The sequence below is a fragment of the Oryctolagus cuniculus genome, chromosome 1, assembly GCF_051225735.1.
Source record: "Oryctolagus cuniculus isolate XC-2025 breed Fujian yellow rabbit chromosome 1, ASM5122573v1, whole genome shotgun sequence".
NCBI classification, from domain to species: domain Eukaryota; kingdom Metazoa; phylum Chordata; class Mammalia; order Lagomorpha; family Leporidae; genus Oryctolagus; species Oryctolagus cuniculus.
Window position 1 is genome coordinate 209,567,742 of NC_142867.1, and position 20,933 is coordinate 209,588,674.

General features: G+C 41.5%; 1 protein-coding gene across 26 annotated transcripts in view; it reads left to right on the forward strand.

Moving 5' to 3' along the window:
• Positions 1-5,005: 5,005 nt before the first annotated feature.
• FKTN (fukutin) overlaps positions 5,006-20,933 on the forward strand; it is a 109,630-nt gene continuing 93,702 nt past the window's right edge. For 10 of the 26 annotated variants that reach the window (XR_016224660.1, XR_016224662.1, XR_016224654.1 and 7 more), the window contains exons 1-3: positions 11,399-11,445; positions 11,550-11,642; positions 13,591-13,775. Coding sequence is in view for 23 of the 26 variants with exons in the window: in XM_070055200.2 (XP_069911301.1) it covers positions 13,671-13,775 (105 nt within the window). In the remaining 3 variants the exon portion in view is untranslated. Of the gene's footprint in view, positions 5,094-11,348; positions 11,446-11,549; positions 11,643-13,572; positions 13,776-20,933 lie in introns of those variants that run through there. The other 16 variants (XM_070055202.2, XM_070055199.2, XM_070055153.2 and 13 more) reach the window with 6 other exon arrangements.

Consider the following 20,933-nt stretch of genomic DNA (forward strand, 5'->3'; position numbering starts at 1 on the left):
ATCTAATTTAGCTTCCAAGGGAGACTCTTTAAAATCAACCTTATAACTACTCAATACTATAAGATATATAATAACTAAGGTTTTGGAGTAATTTATAAAAGTTACTAGTCAAAAATCTCTGGATACGATACAAAAAAATGTGGGTTTCATATCCTTTGAAGTTGTTAAAGTTAGTCACCTTATCTCTACCATATGATATATCTACAACCTCTACATAAATCATTAATCATCTTTGGGCCTCTGCTGCCTTAATTCTCAAAAAATTGTAACTTACTCAGCCTACCTCACAGGGCTGTTGTGAGGAATACAGTGGAATGGAGTACATAAAATTGCTTTAACGACAGTAAAGTACTGTGTAAATGTGAGGTGTCACATTGAGTTAATAATGGATTTAAGTGTTTGGGTACTTCTAGATGTCATTTACTTTGATAGAGCATGTTCTTTAAGTGCTATCATCAGTGATTTCAAATGTGATTTTGAAAAATAAAACCTCCAATTTTAAAATGCCCTTTAATATATACACTTAGTCTGTATTTTTATATTTTCTCATAAAGCATGTCACTATTTCAAGACTTTCTAGAGCTTTAAAAGTTCTCTCACCACATTAGTGTGTCAGTGTAGAATAGTAGCATAAATAGATAGATGACTTAAGCTACATTTCTGCCCAGGAATTTGCACTTACAGTTTAGGGGTGCTCCGTGCCACATGCTAAGAATTAATTGGCCTAAATGACTCCAGACAACCAAGGGATTCAATGGTTTATTGTCACTGGATGAACAAAACAAGGTACCCAGTGCACTTTTGACAACTTTGTTGCATTATCATTTTTAAAAAAATAAAATGAAGCATTTGAAAACTTTGCTAGTTAACCTGAATATCATTTATTATCTCTCCTAATGTATCTGTCTTAAAATGGTTTACATGTTAATCTACAGATTTGGTATGTCTATTATCTAGACATGATTTTGCTATGCAGTTGTGATAATAAAAATTCTAAGTCAAAGTCCTCAGGTTTAACTTTTAAGTTATAGATGAAAACCATTAATGAACAACTTATGATGTACTCAGTGCTGCAAAATAGTGTTTTTATAAGCACATTGCCTCATTTTCCTTGGAAACAAGATAAACCCTCTTAAATAGTTTTGTAACTTTAAAATAGGGTATTCAGAATGAATAACTTGTATGTTGAAATGATTGTATGTTCTATGTAGACTGTCCCAGTTAAGTTTTTACAAAAATACCTGGAATATGTCATCTGCAAATTAAAATTTTTTTCTGCTTTATTTTGCTTCAATGCTTACTTTTATCAACTTTTATTTAAACATCTGTAATGTTCTGCTGGAGATGAAAATTTAAAACAAAAAAGGAAAGCATGGTCTCTTTGCTTCAAAAGCTTATGCTTTAGAGCAGTGCAGTGGAATTTTATGTAATGATGGGAAGTTCTGTATTTGTGCTATCCAGTTAACAGTAGCCGGTGGTTAGTGCAGGTCAATTTTGAATTTTAACTTAAACAAAAAGATCTGTTTGTTGCCAGTAGCTACTAATCTGTGTGGAGATGGGGAAAACAGTTGCTGTAAGAAACTATAATGTAAATTAGGAATTTGGTTTCTGTCTTCGGAGCTTATCACATCTTGGGTTGTACTTTGATAGATGGTAACTGAGAGAACCAGAAACTAAACCTTTTTACAATGTATGTTCTAAATTAAAACCAGTTGGGGAGAAAACAGAAAATTAATCTGTGACTTTGTGAGACTGATTCCTGTAAATAAGATCACTTTTACCAGGAAAAGAATGAAGGGGTACTGGTTAGTCTTGAGTCACAGGGAAAGGAGTACTGACAAAGATACTGAGTAAACATTATCTTTACTTGGGTGCAACATTTCTTGAGAAATTTAGCAGTGTCAAGATTTTAAATGCACATACCCTTGAATAGTTAATATTCTAAGTATTACTGTTACATATATACTAAAAAATAAACCATTATCATTGTAGCTCTACAATGGCAAAATTCAAACAACGTAATTGTTAATTAAAGACAAATCTGGATGATCCTAGAGGCAAATTTCTTTTCTTCTTCTTTTTTTTTTTTTTTTTTTTTTTTTTGGTAACCAGGCAAAAACTGCTGCAACAAACCTAAGTTTCTTTAACAAAAGAATGAGCTACCAGAATTCCCAATACTCCCCTTTTCTAACTTACCGTATCAGTAAGCTACTGTTGCTGTGTTTTGGCCTGGATACATTATGTACACATGTACTATTCCATAAGTGTTAGAAAAGTTTAAACCATTTTGGGAGTTACCTTCCTCAATGAGAGCCTTTTGCTTGGTATACCAGTTTTGTGCCTGGATGAAATCATGAGCACTCTGCTTTCCTGTCCAAGATTTTCCTTATTAAATGTCATTTTACATTTATATGCAAGGTGCTAATAGTGTTTATGCCTCCTTTGCAGTCACTTCAATGGGAGATAATCAGATTGTGGTATTTCCATATATCTTTACACAGCTATTAAGGATATGGTATTAATGGAAGGGTATTCATGATATTATGAAGCAGGAAATGTCACCCAACAATATATAGAGTATTAATACCATAGGGTGTCTACATACACTTAGACCTAGACCCCCGACTCTTGCTGTGCCAATTCAGGAATGAGAAATTGAAGGAGCCAAGAGATAATGCCTGCTTGGAGGCCACATTCCTCAACTCACTTGTAGACTATGTTTAGATAACTAGGACCCCGGAATTCCCTGCCATCCCCTGAAGCTTGCCTCCAGGACACATGCAGGCCTCTTCGACAAGTCCACCTTGAAAGAACACTGTACTAAAGGTGTATATACCTATATGGATGGCAGCTTGTGGGGAGTGTGGGTGAAGCTTGCATGTGCAGACTGGGTTTTCTCCTATGGGTGAATGATGAAGCTAGAAGTAAAAAGAGTCCAGGGGCTGGAGGAAGGACAAGGCAACCTGGTTCGTAGGATTACATACTTAACTAGATTTCTGTTGCTTGAGATATTTGTTGAGGTAGAAGATACAACATCTTATTTGATGGTTAGCTCTTAGCAGTTTTTAGACACTGAAGACATGTCAAGGTTGCCTTCCATTTGTATTCTTGCCCTAGACCCCACAAATATTAGGAGTGGGCCAGAATTTATGCCTATGTGCACAACTTAGTGACTTTAGAAAACTGTTTCAAAATAAATTTATTTGAAAGGTCAAGAGATGAAGACATTCACTGATTCACTCCCCAAATGGATGCAGCAGCCAGGAGTGGATTAAGCCGAAGTCAGGAGTCCAGGACTCAGTCTGGGACTCCTACAAGGGTGGTAGGGCTTCAAGTACTTTGAGCCATCACCTGCTGCTCCCAGAGATGTGCATTCGCAGGAAGCTGGAATTGGGAACATAGCTAGGACTTGAATCAAGATACTCAAAAACAACAACAAAGAGGATGCAGGTGTCCCAAGCAGCATATTAACTGCTGTACCAAGCATCCCGACACCTGAGTGGTTTTGTACTCCAACTGCAGGAGTTTCAACAGATTAAAGCATAGTCATGTTGACAGTGCCCTGAAGGCTCACAGCGAACCCTCTGGTATGAATGAGCAGTACCACTGCATTTGAGTAGTATGCTTACTTCAAGTTGGTTGTTTAAACTTGTGCATGTCAGTGGCAGTCATTGTTACAAAATTTATTATGTATAATTTATTATATAAACCAGTGAAATGAGTATGAAAAATTACTTATCAGGAAGATGAGGAGCTAATCTGACCAGATATTTGTGTTCAACATACTTGCAAATGACAGAAGAAAATTGCCATTTCCACCACACACATTCAAAATTCCAAGACTGAATTAGATTTCCCCACTTATTGTTAAGTTCCTGGTCCACTTTACAAAAAAAGAAACTAGAAATTGATTGATCCATATTTTAAAAGTGTTTAACTCAAGTTGGAAGACTGGCCAGTGTAATCAGCTTTAAAGGTCGTCTTTTACATTTATGCAGAACATTTTAAAGTACTTGGAATGTTATTCTAAGAACCAACACCTCATACTCATTACCTAGATTTAACAGTTAACATCTTGCCGTTTGGTTTCAACTGTTTTTAAAATTTATATGTTCTGCAAAATGCATAATTTTTTAAAAACTCCATGAATACCCTTAGCATTATTAACCCTAGTACATTACTAGCATGTAATGACGGTTGACACTAAAGCTGTAATGAAATTAACTTGTATGTACACAAAGAATTTCTGGGAGGGATAAAGCAAAAGATGTCTAGAGTGATAGGTTTTAGGATGTAAGGGAGACTCTTCCTCCTCTACTTTGTGTATTGATAAAAGCTTTTTTTCTAAAACGAGGCTTAGAAAACAAAAGTCCTTGGGGGAGTATCTTCACTTTCTACTGTGGACCGATAGTACTTTTTGTAGAAAGAATTTAGAGCTATTTATTTAGTGCTCTATAGTTTAAAAAAAATCCCTATTAAATTTAATTCCTATCTAATTCCTTGGTTTGCACGGTTAAAAGAATTCCACGGGTGTTCCGACCCTAAGCTGGCAGAGAACAGCCCGCCAGAACGCACACAGCCCCACCCCCCCCAACCAAGGGGCTGCTGCCCACTCTCTCCTGCAGCTCAACGAATGGTACCCGCACCAGAAATTATTCTGAACCCGTCTGTGCCTACAACGTGCACTGAAAATTACTCGGTATTTATCTGAAGTGCACATGTAATTGGCATCCTGTATTTTATCTCGTGAACTCCCATATTTGAGGACAACTCGGTCGGTGCCCCTTAAGCTCACGATCACTCGGGTTTTCCTACAGTCTCACGCTGCCTCGGTGCGCGGTGGTAGTTGTTACACGCAGAGAGACTAGGGGCTGCGGCTAAGTAGCTAAATTCCAAACACGAGGAAAGCGCCAGCGCCCAGACCCCGCAGGGAGGAAGCGCCGGGAGAGCTGGCAAGCCGACGCAATCTCGGCCGTGTGAACACGTTCGCGACACCCGTCGGCCCGTAACGCGCCTCCGCGCTTGGCGGCCCCGTTTGCGGCGGTTGCTGTGAGTGCCGTAAAGCGGAATTGCGGCCGCTGCTGTTGAGTAAGGTAAGGCGTGGGAGGCTCCGCTCGGTCCCTGGGCATGGCCGAGTACCTTCAGACAGAGATCGCTGGTGGCTCAGGTGCCAGGCGGCTCCGGGAATTCTGGCCACGCGCCTTCGCCGAGGCGAGAAGGCGGCCGAGGCCGGCCACAGGCTGAACGCCCTGGGCTGGGTACTCCTGATTGAGTCTGTCCCCGAGCATCGCGTGGTAGATATCAGTGGGCCAATCTTCCCCACGCCCCCGGGGGTGTCACCAGGTAATAATCCTCATCCTGGGACAGGTTCCGTTTTGGAGGGCAGTGGAGACGCCTGTAGGAACGGGGTTGGGGTAGCGACATTGGAGCGGGCTCGTGAGAGCCGTGTCGGAATCTGCTAGTGGGTCCGTGGGGGAGAGAGTGTGGGAACTACGGAAGCGAGAAAGGAACTGCTGGGTTTTGGCAGCTCTGCGTGCGTTTTAGGGTGGTGGCTGGACGAGGACCTCAGGGACTTCAGTCACTGTTTCCAACCGTTTTCATGTCTTGGTGTAGTAAGATAAGTAATAAAAGATGTAAAGAAGTATAAAGGAATGTGACCACTCTTGGCTGGAGGAGGCCGGTCTTGGGCCCTAGGTGCCCCAAGCCCAAAGACTAAGGATCGATAGTATTTTAGTATACTTAGCCTGTTGAATAATATTTAATGTGAATTCAGCCAGTTTTAGGCTGGTGGGGCAGATGATTGATGTACACTAATAACTTTTTTTTTTTTTTTTTTGACAGACAGAGTGGACAGTGAGAGAGAGAGACAGAGAGAAAGGTCTTCCTTTGCCCTTGGTTCACCCTCCAATGGCCGCCGCGACCGGCGCACCGGGCTGATCCGAAGCCGGGAGCCAGGTGCTTCTCCTGGTCTCCCATGGGGTGCAGGGCCCAAGCACCTGGGCCATCCTCCACTGCACTCCCAGGCCACAGCAGAGAGCTGGCCTGGAAGAGGGGCAACCGGGACAGAATCCGGCGCCCCGACTGGGACTAGAACCCGGTGTGCCGGCGCCGCTAGGCGGAGGATTAGCCTAGTGAGCTGCGGCACCGGCCCAATAACTTTTTTTTTAAAGACTTATTTATTTGAGAGGTAGAGTTACAAGAAGAGGGAGGGACAGAGAGAGAGGTCTTCCATCTACTCCCCAAAGCCGCAAGGGCCAGAATTGGGCTGATGCAAAACCAGGATCCAGGAGCTTCTTCAGGTCTGCCATGTGGGTGCAGGAGTCCAAGCGCTTTGGTCATCTGCTGCTGCTTTCCCAGGCACATTAGCAGGGAGCTGGATCAGAAGTGACACAGCCAGAACTTGAACTGGCACCTGTATGGGATGCCAGTGCTGCAGACGGCAGCCTTACCTGCTACGCCACAGCACCGCCCCCTACTAAAATCTTTAATTCAAATTAAAAAGTAGAAAAAAGCTTTAGGATTCATTGCCTTTCTTTTTTTCCGTGGTAGACTGTACTTATCCCTTCGTAGTAATTATACTGCATTGTTACTGCCTCTGTATTCACTCTGATAAAGTCTATCACAGATTTTCTTTCTAATTTGTGGGGGGAGTGAGCAAACAGGCATATTTCCATATGCTGATTGATTCATTAAATGTCCACAACAGCCAGGGCTAGGCTGGACAGGAGCCAAGAACTCAATCCCTGTGAGTAGCAGAGACCCAGTAACTTCAGCCATGGATCAATCCCAGGTACTTTCATGTGGGATACAGGCATCTTAACTGCTAGGCTAAATGCCTGCCCTACAATGATCTTTTCTTTTTTTTTTTTGAATATTTCTTACTTTCTTTGAAAAACAGAGTGTTGGATGGGGGAGTGTGGAGCAGTATTTTCCACCCACTGGTAATTCCCCAAATGGTTGCAAAACCTAGAGCCAGACCAGGCTGCAGCTAGAAGTCAGGTATTCCATCTGGATCTCCTATGTGGTGGGCGGGGCCTAAGCACTTGGGCCATCTTTCACTACTTCCCCAGGCATGTTGGCAGGGAGCTGGATCAGAAGTAGAGCAACTAGGGGACTTGAACCAGAGCTCATATGGGCAGCAGTTTAACCTGTTGTACCACAGTGCTCAACCCCTGGCATCTCTTTTATAGTTTCATGGTATTCATTTTTTTTAAAAAAGGATTTATTTATTTGAAAAATGCAGAGTTAGACAGAGAGGGAGAGGCAGAGAAAAATCTTCCATTTACTGGTTCATTCCCTAAATGGCCACAACGACCAAAGCTGGGCCACTCCAAGACCAGGAGCCAGGAGCTTCCTCTGTGTCTCCTACATGGTTGCAGTGGCCCAAACACTTGGGCCATCTTCCACTGGTTTCCCAGGCTTGTTAGCAGGGAGCTGGATCGGAAGTGGAGCAACTGGGACTGGAACCAGTGCTCGTATGGGATGCCAGTGCCACAGGTGGTGGCTTTACAATGTACGCCACAGTACAGGCTCCTACATTATTCATTTTTCCGTACCCATATGGGATTCTGGTGCTGCAAGCATGGCTTTACCAGGTACGCCACAGTCCTACCACCTACTTTATTCATTTTTAAGTGGTTACTGCATTACTAATAGAGAGATAGTGCTAACAAAAAGGAGCATTTTAACAGGCTGATATTTCCCCTTTGCTCTTTTTTTTTTTTTTTTTTTTTTGGACAGGCAGAATTAGACAGTGAGAGAGAGAGAGAGAGAGACAGAGAGAAAGGTCTTCCTTCTGTTGGTTCACCCCCCAAATGGCCTCCGCGGCCGGCGTGCTGCACCAATCCGAAGCCAGGAGCCAGGTGCTTCCTCCTGGTCTCCCATGGGGTGCAGGGCCCAAGCACTTGGGCCATCCTCCACTGCCCTCCAGGGCCACAGCAGAGAGCTGGACTGGAAGAGGAGCAACTGGGACTAGACCTGGGGTGCCGGCGCCACAGGCGGAGGATTAGCCTAGTGAGCTGCGGCGCCGGCCCCCCCTTTGCTCTTGAATTATCTTGACATTTGTAGAAAATTAATAATGAAGTAAAGTTAATTCAATATCATCTTTTTATTTTTTTATTTTTTTTATTTTTTGAGAGGCAGAGTGGACAGTGAGAGAGAGAGAAAGGTCTTCCTTTGCTGTTGGTTCACCCTCCAATGGCCGCCACGGCCGGCGCACCACGCTTATCCGAAGGCAGGAGCCAGGTACTTCTCCTGGTCTCCCATGGGGTGCAGGGCCCAAGCACCTGGGCCATCCTCCACTGCCTGCCTGGGCCACAGCAGAGAGCTGGCCTAGAGGAGGGGCAACCAGGACAGAATCTGGTGCCCCGACTGGGACTAGAACACGGAGTGCCGGCGCTGCAAGGCGTAGGATTAGCCTAGTGAGCCGCAGCGCCGCCCTCAATATCATCTTGATAATCAAAATGTAGTTGTTTTTGATATAGTTTGGACTTTTATTTCATGTAAGAATTAATTATAACCTAAAGATGTTTCTGAAGATAGAACAAGATAATAATTTTGATTTTATCTGTGGCTCATGTAGGTTTTTATTTATTTATTTATTTTTAATTTATTTGACAGGTAGAGTTACAGACAGTGAGAGAGAGAAAGAGAGACAGAGAGAAAGGTCCTCCCTCTGTTGGTTCACTCCCCAAATGGCCAATACGGCCGGCTCGCTGCGCCAATCCGAAGCCAGGAGCCAGGTGCTTCCTCCTGGTCTCCCAAGTGGGTGCAGGGACCCAAGCACCTGGGCCATCCTCCACTGCCCCCCCCCCCCCACCACCACCACAGTAGAGAGCTGGACTGGAAGAGGAGCAACCGGGGCTAGAACCCGACACCCATATGGATCAATCCCATCTGAAGTGCAACAGCTAGTTTTTATTTGTTCCTCCTCATTTATTAATTTAAGCTTAAAAGAGGCTGAGCAATGACACAGTCTATCTGAGTGCTACTTTGGATTTCACTAGCTACCAGCATATAATACATTAATGCATGATTTAATACAAATATAAGCTCAGTTAGAAAATAAAGAGTATTCTCCTTATCTTGTGAGCTGCATATATCAGAATAATGATTTTGTTTTAGCTAAAAACACAAACTAATGCCGTCGTCAATGGTGATGTATGTTGCTTGTTTTCATGGTTTTAGGAGATAGAAAATAATTATGATTTATTCAGTTATCTTTGTTTAATAAGCTTTGTAAATCAAGTGGATTATTCACATCATTATTATCATTTCTCTTAAGTAGTTTGTTGACTTTTTATAATTTATTATAGTATTTGTGTTATGTAGACTTTAGCTTTGAAATCTCATTTTATTTGCTTTAAAACTTCAACACTTTTGGGGGCCCAGTGTTGTAGCATAGGGGTTAAAGCTGCCTCCTCTGATAGCAGCATCTCATACGGGTGCCAGTTCATGTCCTAGCTTTTCCACTTCGGATCCAGCTCCCTGCTGATGCCCTGGGAAAAGTAGCAGAGGATGACTCAAATGTTTGGCCCCTTGCCAAACATGGATGAAGCTCTTGGCTCTTGGCTTTGCTCTGGCCCAGCCCTGGCAGTTGCAGCCATCTGGCAAGTTAAACAGTGTATGGAAGATCTCTCTCTGTCTCTCCCTCTGGCTCTATCAAAATTGATAAATAAATAAATCTTTTTTAAAAAAACATTTGAGAGTTTTGATTTTAAAGTGTCAGAGTGAAGAATTTCTGCCCTTTTCTATCTCCTGAAACAATAAGGAAATGAGAGACAGAGATGTAATTACATCTTTGCTGAGCTTGGAAGACTTTTTTTTTTTTAACTTTTATTTAATGAATATAAATTTCCAAAGTACAGCTTATGGATTACAATGGCTTCCCCCCATAACGTCCCTCCCACCCGCAATCCTCCCCTCTCCCACTCCCTCTCCCCTTCCATTCACATCAAGATTCATTTTCGATTCTCTTTATCTACAGAAGATCAGTTTAGCATACATTAAGTAAAGATTTCAACAGTTTGCTCCCACACAGAAACATAAAGCGAAAAATAATAGATGATTTTTTAAATGATGATGAAATCAGATCAGACCTATTGTCATGTTTAATCCCAGTGAGAGTCAAGTTGGGAATTGATAATTTCTTCTTCTTCTTCTTCTTTTTTTTTTTTTTTTTTTTTTTTACAGAAGATCAGTTTAGTATACATTAAGTAAAGCTTTCAACAGTTTGCACCCCCATAGAAACACAAAGTGAAATATACTGTTTGAGTACTCGTTATAGCATTAAGTCTCAATGTACAGCACGCTAAGGACAGAGATCCTACATGAGGAGCGAGTGCACAGTGACTCCTGTTGTTGACTTTACAAATTGACACTCTTGTTTATGGCCTCAGTAATCTCCCCATGCTCCAGTCATGAGTTTCCAAGGCTATGGAAGCCCCTTGAGTTCTCCGACTCTTACCTTGTTTAGACAAGGTCATAGTCAAAGTGGAGGTTGAGATTGGAAGACTTTTAACTCCTAAAAGAAACACTTAAGAAATGATTGTCAGCTGTATGCAGGAAGAGGTTAAAGGAAGATTTTGATAGAGATCTTGGGTAGAGCTGGCAAAGCAAAGAGAGATGGATTGATTTACAGTGGGATCAGGATGCATAGGAAAGCAGTGGGAACTTTCTTGGACTATTTGGCAACATGAGCTTTCTCTTGCTTGTACTCTGATTCTCTGACTTTCTCACATACACGTTTGTGCAAAACACTGTGTGTATGCCACACAGCCTACCTTCCAGTGTATAGCACAGCCTTGCTTCTTCCTTCCACAGTCTTCCTGCAAGTAACAGATCCAGAGTGCTCAAATCATTGAAGGATAAATAGTAATAAAAAGGAAATGAATTCAATATCTACATACAAATCTACAAGAAAAAAGCAGAAATGCAAGAGAGAAAACCAAGTGAGAAAGAACCTATGAGAAAACTATTGGCCTAACAGTTATAATGAACAGCTGTTTCTTCAAAATTAAAAAAGTGATTGGCGCAAGGCAGAAGTAGTAAAACAGTAAATGCTGAATCATAATCTGGCAGAGCTTACGAGAGAAAGGAAAGGCAAAATCAGAGCAACAAAGGCCATGTTGGAAACAAAAAGGAATGTTAACTTTGTTGAAAACTCAGTAAAGGACATGATGACAGGTTTTTGAAAGTTGAGCAGAGTGAATTGGGCATGAAAGGTGATAAACAATTACATTTCTGGAAACAAAGAATTTAATGTTCTAAGAGAAAGATATTCAAATAAATAACTTAAAAAAACTTTCAAAACAGAAAACTTTCCACAAAGAAAAATCTTTATTCTACAGATGAAAAGGACACACAAAGATCGAGGAGAAACTGATACAAGGGTATAGTCCCCACCATCATTACATAACCTGGTTTAACAAAAATTGAATTTTTAAGGTAAGGAAAGTGTATCCTTTGCTTATCCATTAAAAAAATCAAATTACGTACAGGATGTTAGAGTTGGGGAATCGTATTTTCAGGCATAATATTTGTCATTACAGGACAATGGTATAAAGCCTGTAAGTCCATGGGAAACAAAGTATGACCTTAAACTGTCAACTTGCAACTATTTTTGAACAGTGCCAGAACTCAAGGTAGGTGGTACCTTATAAGTTCTTTCTGATAAAAGGCAAGATGATGGAGTACCAGTTATCCAGTAGATGAACAGCGATGATATAGCAAAAGAACTGGCAAAGAACCTTACAGGAGTAAGATCAAAATAACTGAGACTCGTAGTCACAGAATAGAATAGAACCATAACAAAGTAGAAATAACTAATAAAAGTTAATACTGTGGGGCTGCTGCTATGGCGTAGGAGGTAAAGCCGCTGCCTGCAGTGCCAGCAATCCATATGGGCGCCGGTTCAAGTGCCAGCTGCTCCACTTATACTCCAGCTCTCTTCTGTGCCCTGGGAAAACAGTAGAAGATGGCCCAACTTGGGCCCTTGCACCCACGTGGGAGACCCAGAAGAAGCTTCTGGCTCATGGCTTCAGAGCAGCTCAGCTCTGGCTGTTGTGACCAACTGGGGAGTGAGCCAGTGGATGGAAGTCCTCTCTCTCTCATATTCTCTCTCCCTCTCTCTCTGTAACTCTTTCAAATAAATAAATCTAAGAAAAAAGTTAATACGGAAAGAAGAGATAGGCAGAGGAGGTTTAAATGTTCTAATTAGTTTATGGCTGGAAAATAAAAGACATTAAACTTAGATATCAAGTAATAGAAAAGTTGTTATATTTGAAATCATTAAAAAATACTTGAAGAGCTAAGTATAATTAACAGAAATCATGCAGTGGAGAGGATGTAAGGACTAGAACTATATTAAACTTATGTTAAAGAAGTAATTATAGAGATTGGAACTCAGATGAAAGAACAAAAAGTGTTTATCATGCCAAAAAACTGAAATTATACATGGAATATTTATAAAAATTGACCACATCCTAGATTACACATACACAAAATCTCAAAATCATTTAAACTATGGTTAATTTTTATTTGAAAATTTTATTTATTTATTCATTTCTTACTGAAAAGCAGAGAGAATCTTCCATCTACTGATTCACCCCCCAAATGCCCATAATAGCCAGGGCAGGTCCAAGCTGAAACCAGGACCCCAGAACTCAATCCAAATTGCCCATGTAAGTGGCAGGGACCCAGCTGCTAGAACCATCATTGCTGCTTCCCAGGGTATGCATTAGCAGGAATTTGGAGTGGGAAATGGAGACCAGACTTGAACCTGGCATTCTGATACAGGATACAGCTCCCAGGGGGCATCGTGGCCTCTGCACAGATACCTGCTTCAGACCAAATTTCCCACCCATGTTTCTCGGTTTCTGGAAGTTGCTCTCAGTGTGATGGGCAGCAGCAGCATCACCTGGAAACTTGTCAGAAGTACGGATTCAGCAGTCCCTACTAGATTTATTGAATCAGAAACTAGAGAAGTCCCTCCCCAGGCTCGACTTGTTCAAATTTATAAATATCTGATTCATGTTTTCTGTTATTTGTAATTGTAAAGACTGTCATGTTAGGCCGACGCCGCATCTCACTAGGCTAATCCTCCGCCTGTGGTGCTGGTACCCCAGGTTCTAGTCCCGGTTGGGGCGCCGGATTCTGTCCCAGTTGCTCCTCTTCCAGTCCAGCTCTCTGCTGTGGCCTGGTAGTGCAGTGGAGGATGGCCCAGGTCCTTGGGCCCTGCACCCGCATGGGAGACCAGGAGAAACACCGGGCTCCTGACTTCAGATCAGCACAGTGCGCCAGCCGTAGCAGCCATTTGGGGTGAACCAACAGAAGGAAGATCTTTCTCTCTGTCTCCCTTTCTCTCTCTCTCACTGTCTAACTCTGCCTGTCAAAAAAAAGACTGTCATGATAATCATTTTTATTCTTTCATCTTTGGTCTCCTATCTGGTTATTTTCTTCTGTTAGGAATTTATGAGATCAAAGAATGGTCTGTGGCACTTTAGGTAGCTTTTGCTTTGTTCTGTTGCTGATTCCTAAAGGTGACACACTTAAAATGGGTTTTTGTCTCTTGAGAAATAACTTTGTTCACAGAAACAGGATTATCTTCCTATCCACAAAGATGAAAATGACTGGATATTTTCAAAAGACAACGAAGTGAGCAATGCACACTAATGAATAGAATCAATAAGAACGTGATTTTGGCCCTTTTAACATTGGCGAGTTCTGCGTTTCTGCTTTTTCAGCTGTACTACTACAAGCACTATTTATCAGCAAAGGTAATTTCAATCCGTCTTACCATTAGACTTCATTTTAGATGTATACTTTTTTAACTCACTTCTTTGCAATACCTAAAATTAATCATGGGTTTTAAACTCTTTAGAAATATTTCTTAATGTTCTATGTAGATTATTAAAGCAATTTAGAATAGCAGTTACATGTTTTTGTAAAAAACACAACTAAATTTAATCCCATCAAGGTGGCATGTACCAATGCCATCTCACCAGTCCAAGTGATCAATTTCAGTTCACAATTGATCATAATGAAAGGACTAAGAGTCAAAGGAAGCACATAAACAAGTCTAGTACCTGCTAATACTAACTGATAGAATAAATAAAGGGGAGAGTGATCCAACATGGGAAGCGAGATACTCAGCAGACTCATAGAATGGTGGATGTCCTAAACAGCACTCTGGCCTCAGAATCAGCCCTAAAGGCATTCCGATCTGGCTGAAAAGCCCATGAGAATATTTCAGGCATGGAAAGCCAAGACACTCTGGCAAAGAAAAAAAAAAAAAAAACCTAAATGAAAGATCACTGTGAGTGAGATCCCAGTGGAAAGAACAGGTCTTCAAAGAAGGAGGTACCTTTCTCTGAAGGGAGGAGAGAACCTCCACTTTGAATATGACCTTGTCTAAACAAGGTAAGAGTCGGTGAACTCAAAAGGCTTCCATAGCCTTGGAAACTCATGACTGGTGCATAGGGAGATTACTGATGCCATAGACAGGAGTGTCAATTTGTAAAGTCAACAACAGGAGTCACTGTGCACTTACTCCTCATGTAGGATCTCTGTCCTTAATGTGCTGTACATTGAGACTTAATGCTATAATGAGTACTCAAACAGTATATTTCGCTTTGTGTTTCTATGGGGGTGCAAACTGTTGAAATCTTTACTTAATGTATACTAAACTGATCTTCTGTAAAAAAAAAAAAAAAAGACGAAATTATCAATTCCCAACTTGACTCTCACTGGGATTAAACATGACAATAGGTCTGATCTGATTTCATCATCATTTAAAAAATCATCTATTATTTTTCACTTTATGTTTGTGTGGGAGCAAACTGTTGAAATCTTTACTTAATGTATGCTAAACTGATCTTCTGTATATAAAGAGAATCGAAAATGAATCCTCATGTGAATGGAAGGGGAGAGGGAGTGGGAAAGGGGAGGGATGCGGGTGGGAGAGACGATATGGGGGGGAAGCCATTGTAATCCATAAGCCGTACTTTGGAAATTTATATTCATTAATAAAAGTTAAAAAAAAAAAACACAACTAAAGTCAAAAGTGTCAAATTTCAGTGATGTTTAACCAACTGAGATTTTCTGATGTAGCTGTGTTGTTACTATAAACAGGTTATCTCTTGTTTAAGTAAGCTCTATGATAAATTACTTTGACAAAATGTCAAAATTAGTATTTTACTATAGTGTATATTTGAATTTAGTACCTGACCTACCAGAGAAGTGTACCATGATCTGTGTCTGCACATATAAAGAGGTAGAGACAATGGTTTAGGAACTAATAGTTGTAGCTTCTAAAGAGCACACAGAATATACTTTTGTAGTCCAGATAAAGAATTCCAAAGTTGAGAAGATGTTGTATTGTGACTAGTTGGCAAATATTCCACTTGGGGCTTTTATTATAATAATTAAGATTATTAAGAATTGCTGGAGGGTACTTCAGAAAGTTTATTGAATTATAGAATTATAGAATTAAAAGGTGTTTCTTTTGTTGGGAAAAAATTTTGAAATCCATGTATAGTTTTTCATAATATTCATTTTCCATGAACATTTTGAAGCCCCCCTCCTGTTAGATGCTGTGCATACAGAATTTAACCCTAAAAACAACCCAGGGGGAAAATATATGGGATTTTTTTGTTTCTATTGTTTAACCTCCACTTCATAGTTGGAATTATTCTCTAGATATATTTAGTCCCTACTCTCCTCCACTAATGAGAAGTATACTTCTGTGCCCTGTTATTGTTGGGCATGACCATGGACTTGCTTTGGCTAGTGGAATGTTAGCGTACCTGCTCAGAAGCTTCAAGTGGGTAGGTAATTGTGGTTTGACTTGCCCTTTGTGCTCTCTTGACCTACCAGGAGAAAATAACATGCCCTGTGTGGATGCAGCCCCTCCAGCCCTGGCCCTGGGTGAGCTATGGAGCAGGCCAGAGCATAGCTGCTTCACCTGACTGCATAAAGCAGTGACTTAGGATTGGGAGACGTTTGTTATGCGCATTGCTGTGGGAGTTATCAGACCTCATTTTACAGAAGACGGGTCTGAAGCTCGTGACAGAGATGTTAGAAAGTTTACCTACTCAAACCACCCGATTTCTAACATTTGCTGGCATTAATACTTAGCTCCATTTTTTCCCAGCTGTGTATTTTACAAACCACTAGCAAGTACTGATATTGTGGGCCCTCTTGGCTGGGTATTCAATGAATACTACTGTCCAGTGTATCCGTGTTTTAGGTACTCTTTCCTTGGTTATCAGATCACCTGATGCAGTATTGAGTGCTTGTGTTCGAGTAACTCTTATTTTACTTAATGACCCCAAGCACAGAAGTAGTGATGTTGGCAGTTTTATTACATTTGTGTATTGTTTTTTTTTTAAATATGTTATTTATTTATTTATTTGAGAGGTAAAGTTGTTACAGACAGTGAGAGGGAGAGACAGAGAGAGAGGTCTTCTGTCCGTTGGTTACTCCACAAATGGCTGCAATGGCCAGAGCTGTGCGATCTCAAGCCAGGAGCTTCTTCTGGGTCTCCTACACAGGTGCAGAGGCCCAAGGGCTTGAGCCACAACAGAGAGCTGGATTGAAGAGGAGTAGCCGGGACTAGAACCGATGCCCATACAGGATGCCGGTGCCGCAGGCGGAGGATTAACCTACTGTGCCACTGCTCCGGCCCCTGTATATTGTTTTAATTGTTCTATTATTTTATTAATTTCTTTCTATGCCTAATTTATAAATTAAAGTTTATCAAACTTTATGCATAGGAAAAAGTGTAATATACATAGGGCTCAGTATTATCTGCAGTTTCAGGCAGCCACTGGTCTTCGAATACATCCCCCATAGTTAAGGGATAACTACTGGGGCCAGTGTTGTGTAGCCAGTAAAGCCATCGCCTATGATGCCAGTATCCCATATGAGCTCCAGTTCATGTCCTGGTGCTCCACTTCTGATTCAGGTCTCAGCTAATGGTCTGGGAAAGGCAACAGAATATGCCCCAAGTGTTTGGGCCCCTGCCACCCACATGGGAGACCCAGATGAAGCTCCTGGCTTCAGCCATCTGGGGAGTGAAGTAGTGAATGGAAGATCTCTGTCTCTCCCTTTTTCTCAATTAACTCTAACTTTCAATTAAAAACCTTTTTATTTCCTAGAAAGGGAAAACTACTATATACAGTGTTTTGATGTGAAACTTGAGGGAAGTACAAATGTATTCTCTGTGTTACAATATAGTTTCTCCTGATGTAGGAAGAGAATCCAAAATTTTGGTAACTTTGTTTATTGATTGTATCTGAATTACATTCCTCATTTGTTCAGTGAACAGCATCTTGGAAGATATCTTAGATAAACAAAGAAAATTTACACAAATAAAAATACTTTCTAGTACAATTAAATTGGTTTGATTTGTTAGCTGAGCAGTTAAGAAAAATAATGCATACAAAATTATAGTCAGTGTCAACGTAAGAATCATGATTCCAGGGCATCCTTGAACTTCATGGTGATTTAAACAAAGGATGAAAAACTGATTTTTATCTTTCATCCCAACCTGTATCTAGTAATAGTAAATGCCTGTTGGAAGGACTACAAAGCTTTTCAGGCTCTTCAAGAAAGAGTACTCTAATGTCTTTCATTGGTGGGGAAGAAGTTTGCTATTCTGGAGTTAAAGAGGCCTCCTTCTGTCTGTTTTTAGGGCTTTATTGCAGAATTACTTTGGCTTTAACTGGTTAGACAAGTTTAGATTTTCTATGATCCCTTAAATGAGGTTTGAATAATCCAGTTAGCTAGTAGCATTGAAGGTTAGGGATGAGTACATGATATCTGTTGGGTCTGCTAAAATTCCATAGATGAATACAGTCAGCTCTTCAGATTCCAGAACAGTCCTCTGGATCTTTGAAATACAAACTTTTTTTTTTTTTTAAGATTTATTTTATTTGTTTGAAAGACAGAGAGAGAGAGAGAGGTGTCTCCCATCCACTGGTTCACTTTCCAAATAGCTGCAACAGCCAGAGAAGATCTGATCCAAAGCCAGGAGCCAGGAGCTTCTTCTGGGTCTCCCATGTGGATGCAGGGGCCCAAGGACTTTAACCCTCTGCACCACATCACCGGCCCTGAAATATAAACTCTTGTAGTATGGTGGTTTTGTGGGCCCCATGAATTCTGGCTTTTATGAATAGATGCTCCTGGACTTAGTATGGGGTTGTGCCCTGATAAACGCATCATAAATTGAAAATGCATTTACTATATCTAACCTACTGAGCATCTTAACTTAGTAACCCAGTCTACTGTATGGGATCAACTTTTTGCCCTCATGATCATATGGCTGACTGGGAGCTGCCCAGCATCTCAACAGTATCATACAATATATTACTAGTCCAGGAAAAGATCACAATTCAAAATGGAGTTTCTACTGAAGGCATATCATTTTTGCACCATCATAAAGTCAAAAATCACAAGTTGGACTTTAAATATGATTATAATTTCATGTACTCCATTCATCTGCATTTATTGATCACTTGTTATACACCATTTGCTTAGTAAGAATATAGGGATAAATAAAAAATGGCCCTGTTCTTAAGCAATTGCAGTAGTTCTTGAATTTGGGAGCTAGATAATCCTGAATTCAGATCCTCATTCAGTTATTTGGTTTTCAGCAAGTCACTTAATTTCTTGGAGCCTTGATCCCTTTAAACAGAGCTAATAGCAGCTTTGCCAATTGAGGTGATATTTGTGATGCAGCTAATTTAGTGACTGATTCAGGGTGAATGCTCAGCATATGGTAGCTATTAATAAGTTATATTTTATAGTCCTTTTAAGGTTTATGTTACAGTTAGAAAAAGTTATATTTGTTTATTTAGTGCCCTAGTGAGCCTAAATTCATCACTTTTTCATAAACACATAAACTGAGCACAAGTAATTAAGATTGATAAGAAAATTTGAAGCAACATGCAGGTGTTGTGGCATGGTAGATTAAACCTCCACTGGTGATGCCTACATCACATATCAGAGTATCAGTTTGAGTCCTGGTTGCTCTGCCTGTGATCCAGCATCCTGCTAATGTGCCCTGGGAGGCAGATGGTGGCTCAAATGCTTGGGCCCTGCCTCTCATGTGGGGGGACTGGATGGTGGTCCTGACCCAGCTCTATCTGTTTTGGGCGTCTGAATAGTGAACCAGCAGTTGGAAAATATTTTCTCCTTGTCTGTCTCTCTCTCTCTTGCTCTGCCTTTCAATAGATAGGAAAAATTTCTGTAGCACTTCAGAAAATCATAAAATATTGATGCCTAGGTGGGGGGAAGACAAAACCAATGAACTGAATGATCCAAACCTTATGTTGTTGTTGATTAGGTCATGATAACCAGCACCAGTGCCTGCAGTAATAGCTGCTCTTATTGCCTAGGAGCCACTTTCACGTTGTGTGCTAGGATATTTTACTTTGCATTATATTTAGTAACCTGTATATATTTAATTAGAAGGAAGGAGGAGGGAGTTGAAAGGAGAGTTTGGATTTCAAATTAGGCAACAGTCATTCCCAGTGAACATTATCATGTGCCATTAGTAGAAATGGAAATGAATCTCACAGCTATCAGATTATTGTGTAAAATTTTTTTTAAAAATTATTTATTTGGAAGGCAGAATTAAAGAGAAGCAGACAGAGAAACAGAGAGACAGAGGGGTCTTCCATCCACTGGTTCACTCCCCAGTTGGCCACAACGACCAGAACTGTGCTAATCCGAAGCCAGGAGCCAGGAGCTTCTGGATCTCCCACGCGGGTGCAGGAGCCCAAGTACTTGGGCCATCTTCTACTGCTTTCCCAGGCTATAGCAGAGAGCTGGATCGGAAATGGAGCAACTGGGACTTGAACTGGTGCCCATATGGGATGTCAGCACTGCAGGAGGCAGCTTTACCTGCTATGCCAAAACGCCGGCCCCATATTTCTTTCTTTTTTTTTTATTTAGCAGGCAGAATTAGTGAGAGAGAGAGAAAGAGAGAGAAACAGAGAGAAAGGTCTTCCTTCCATTGGTTCACCCCCAAAATGGCCGCTACGGTCGGTGCGCTGCGCCGATCCAAAGCCAGGAGCAAGGTGCTTCCTCCTGGTCTCTCATGCGGGTGCAGGGCCCAAGCACTTGGGCCATCCTCTACTGCACTCCCGGGCCACAGCAGAGAGCTGGACTGGAAGAGGAGCAACTGGGACAGAACCGGCACCCCAACTGGGACTAGAACCTGGGGTGCCGGCGCCGCAGGTGGAGGATTAGCCTAGTGAGCCACGGCGCCGGCCCCCATGTTTCTTAATTTGAAGCATTTATTAGTGTACTTCAGTAGCCATCAGACTTTCTACCAGTCTTTTTGCCATTTGATTCTATCTTCTCATTATGCATTTTACTTTAATTTTCATTACAAATATCCAGTAGGCAATGTTTCAGAAATCTGGGTATTTTTTTTAACCTACTGACACTTCAAACATATGGTCCTTCATTTAACAATGATCAGTCATTTATTTTTTATTTATTTATTTATTTATTTTGACATGCAGAGTGGACAGTGAGAGAGAGACACAGAGAGAGAGAGAGAAAGGTCTTTGCCGTTGGTTCACCCTCCAATGGCCGCCGCGGTTGGCACGCTGCCGCCGGCGCACCGCACTGATCCAAAGCCAGGAGCCAGGTACTTATCCTGGTCTCCCATGGGGTGCAGGGCCCAAGGACTTGGGCCATCCTCCACTGCACTCCCTGGCCACAGCAGAGAGCTGGCCTGGAAGAGGGGTAACCGGGACAGAATCCGGCGCCCCGACCGGGACTAGAACCCGGTGTGCCGGCGACGCAAGGTGGAGGATTAGCCTAGTGAGCCACGGCATCAGTCATTTATTTGTTAAATATTTGTTGAAAGTTAATGTGTTGGGACCTGTGCCGTGGCTCACTTGGTTAATCCTCCACCTGTG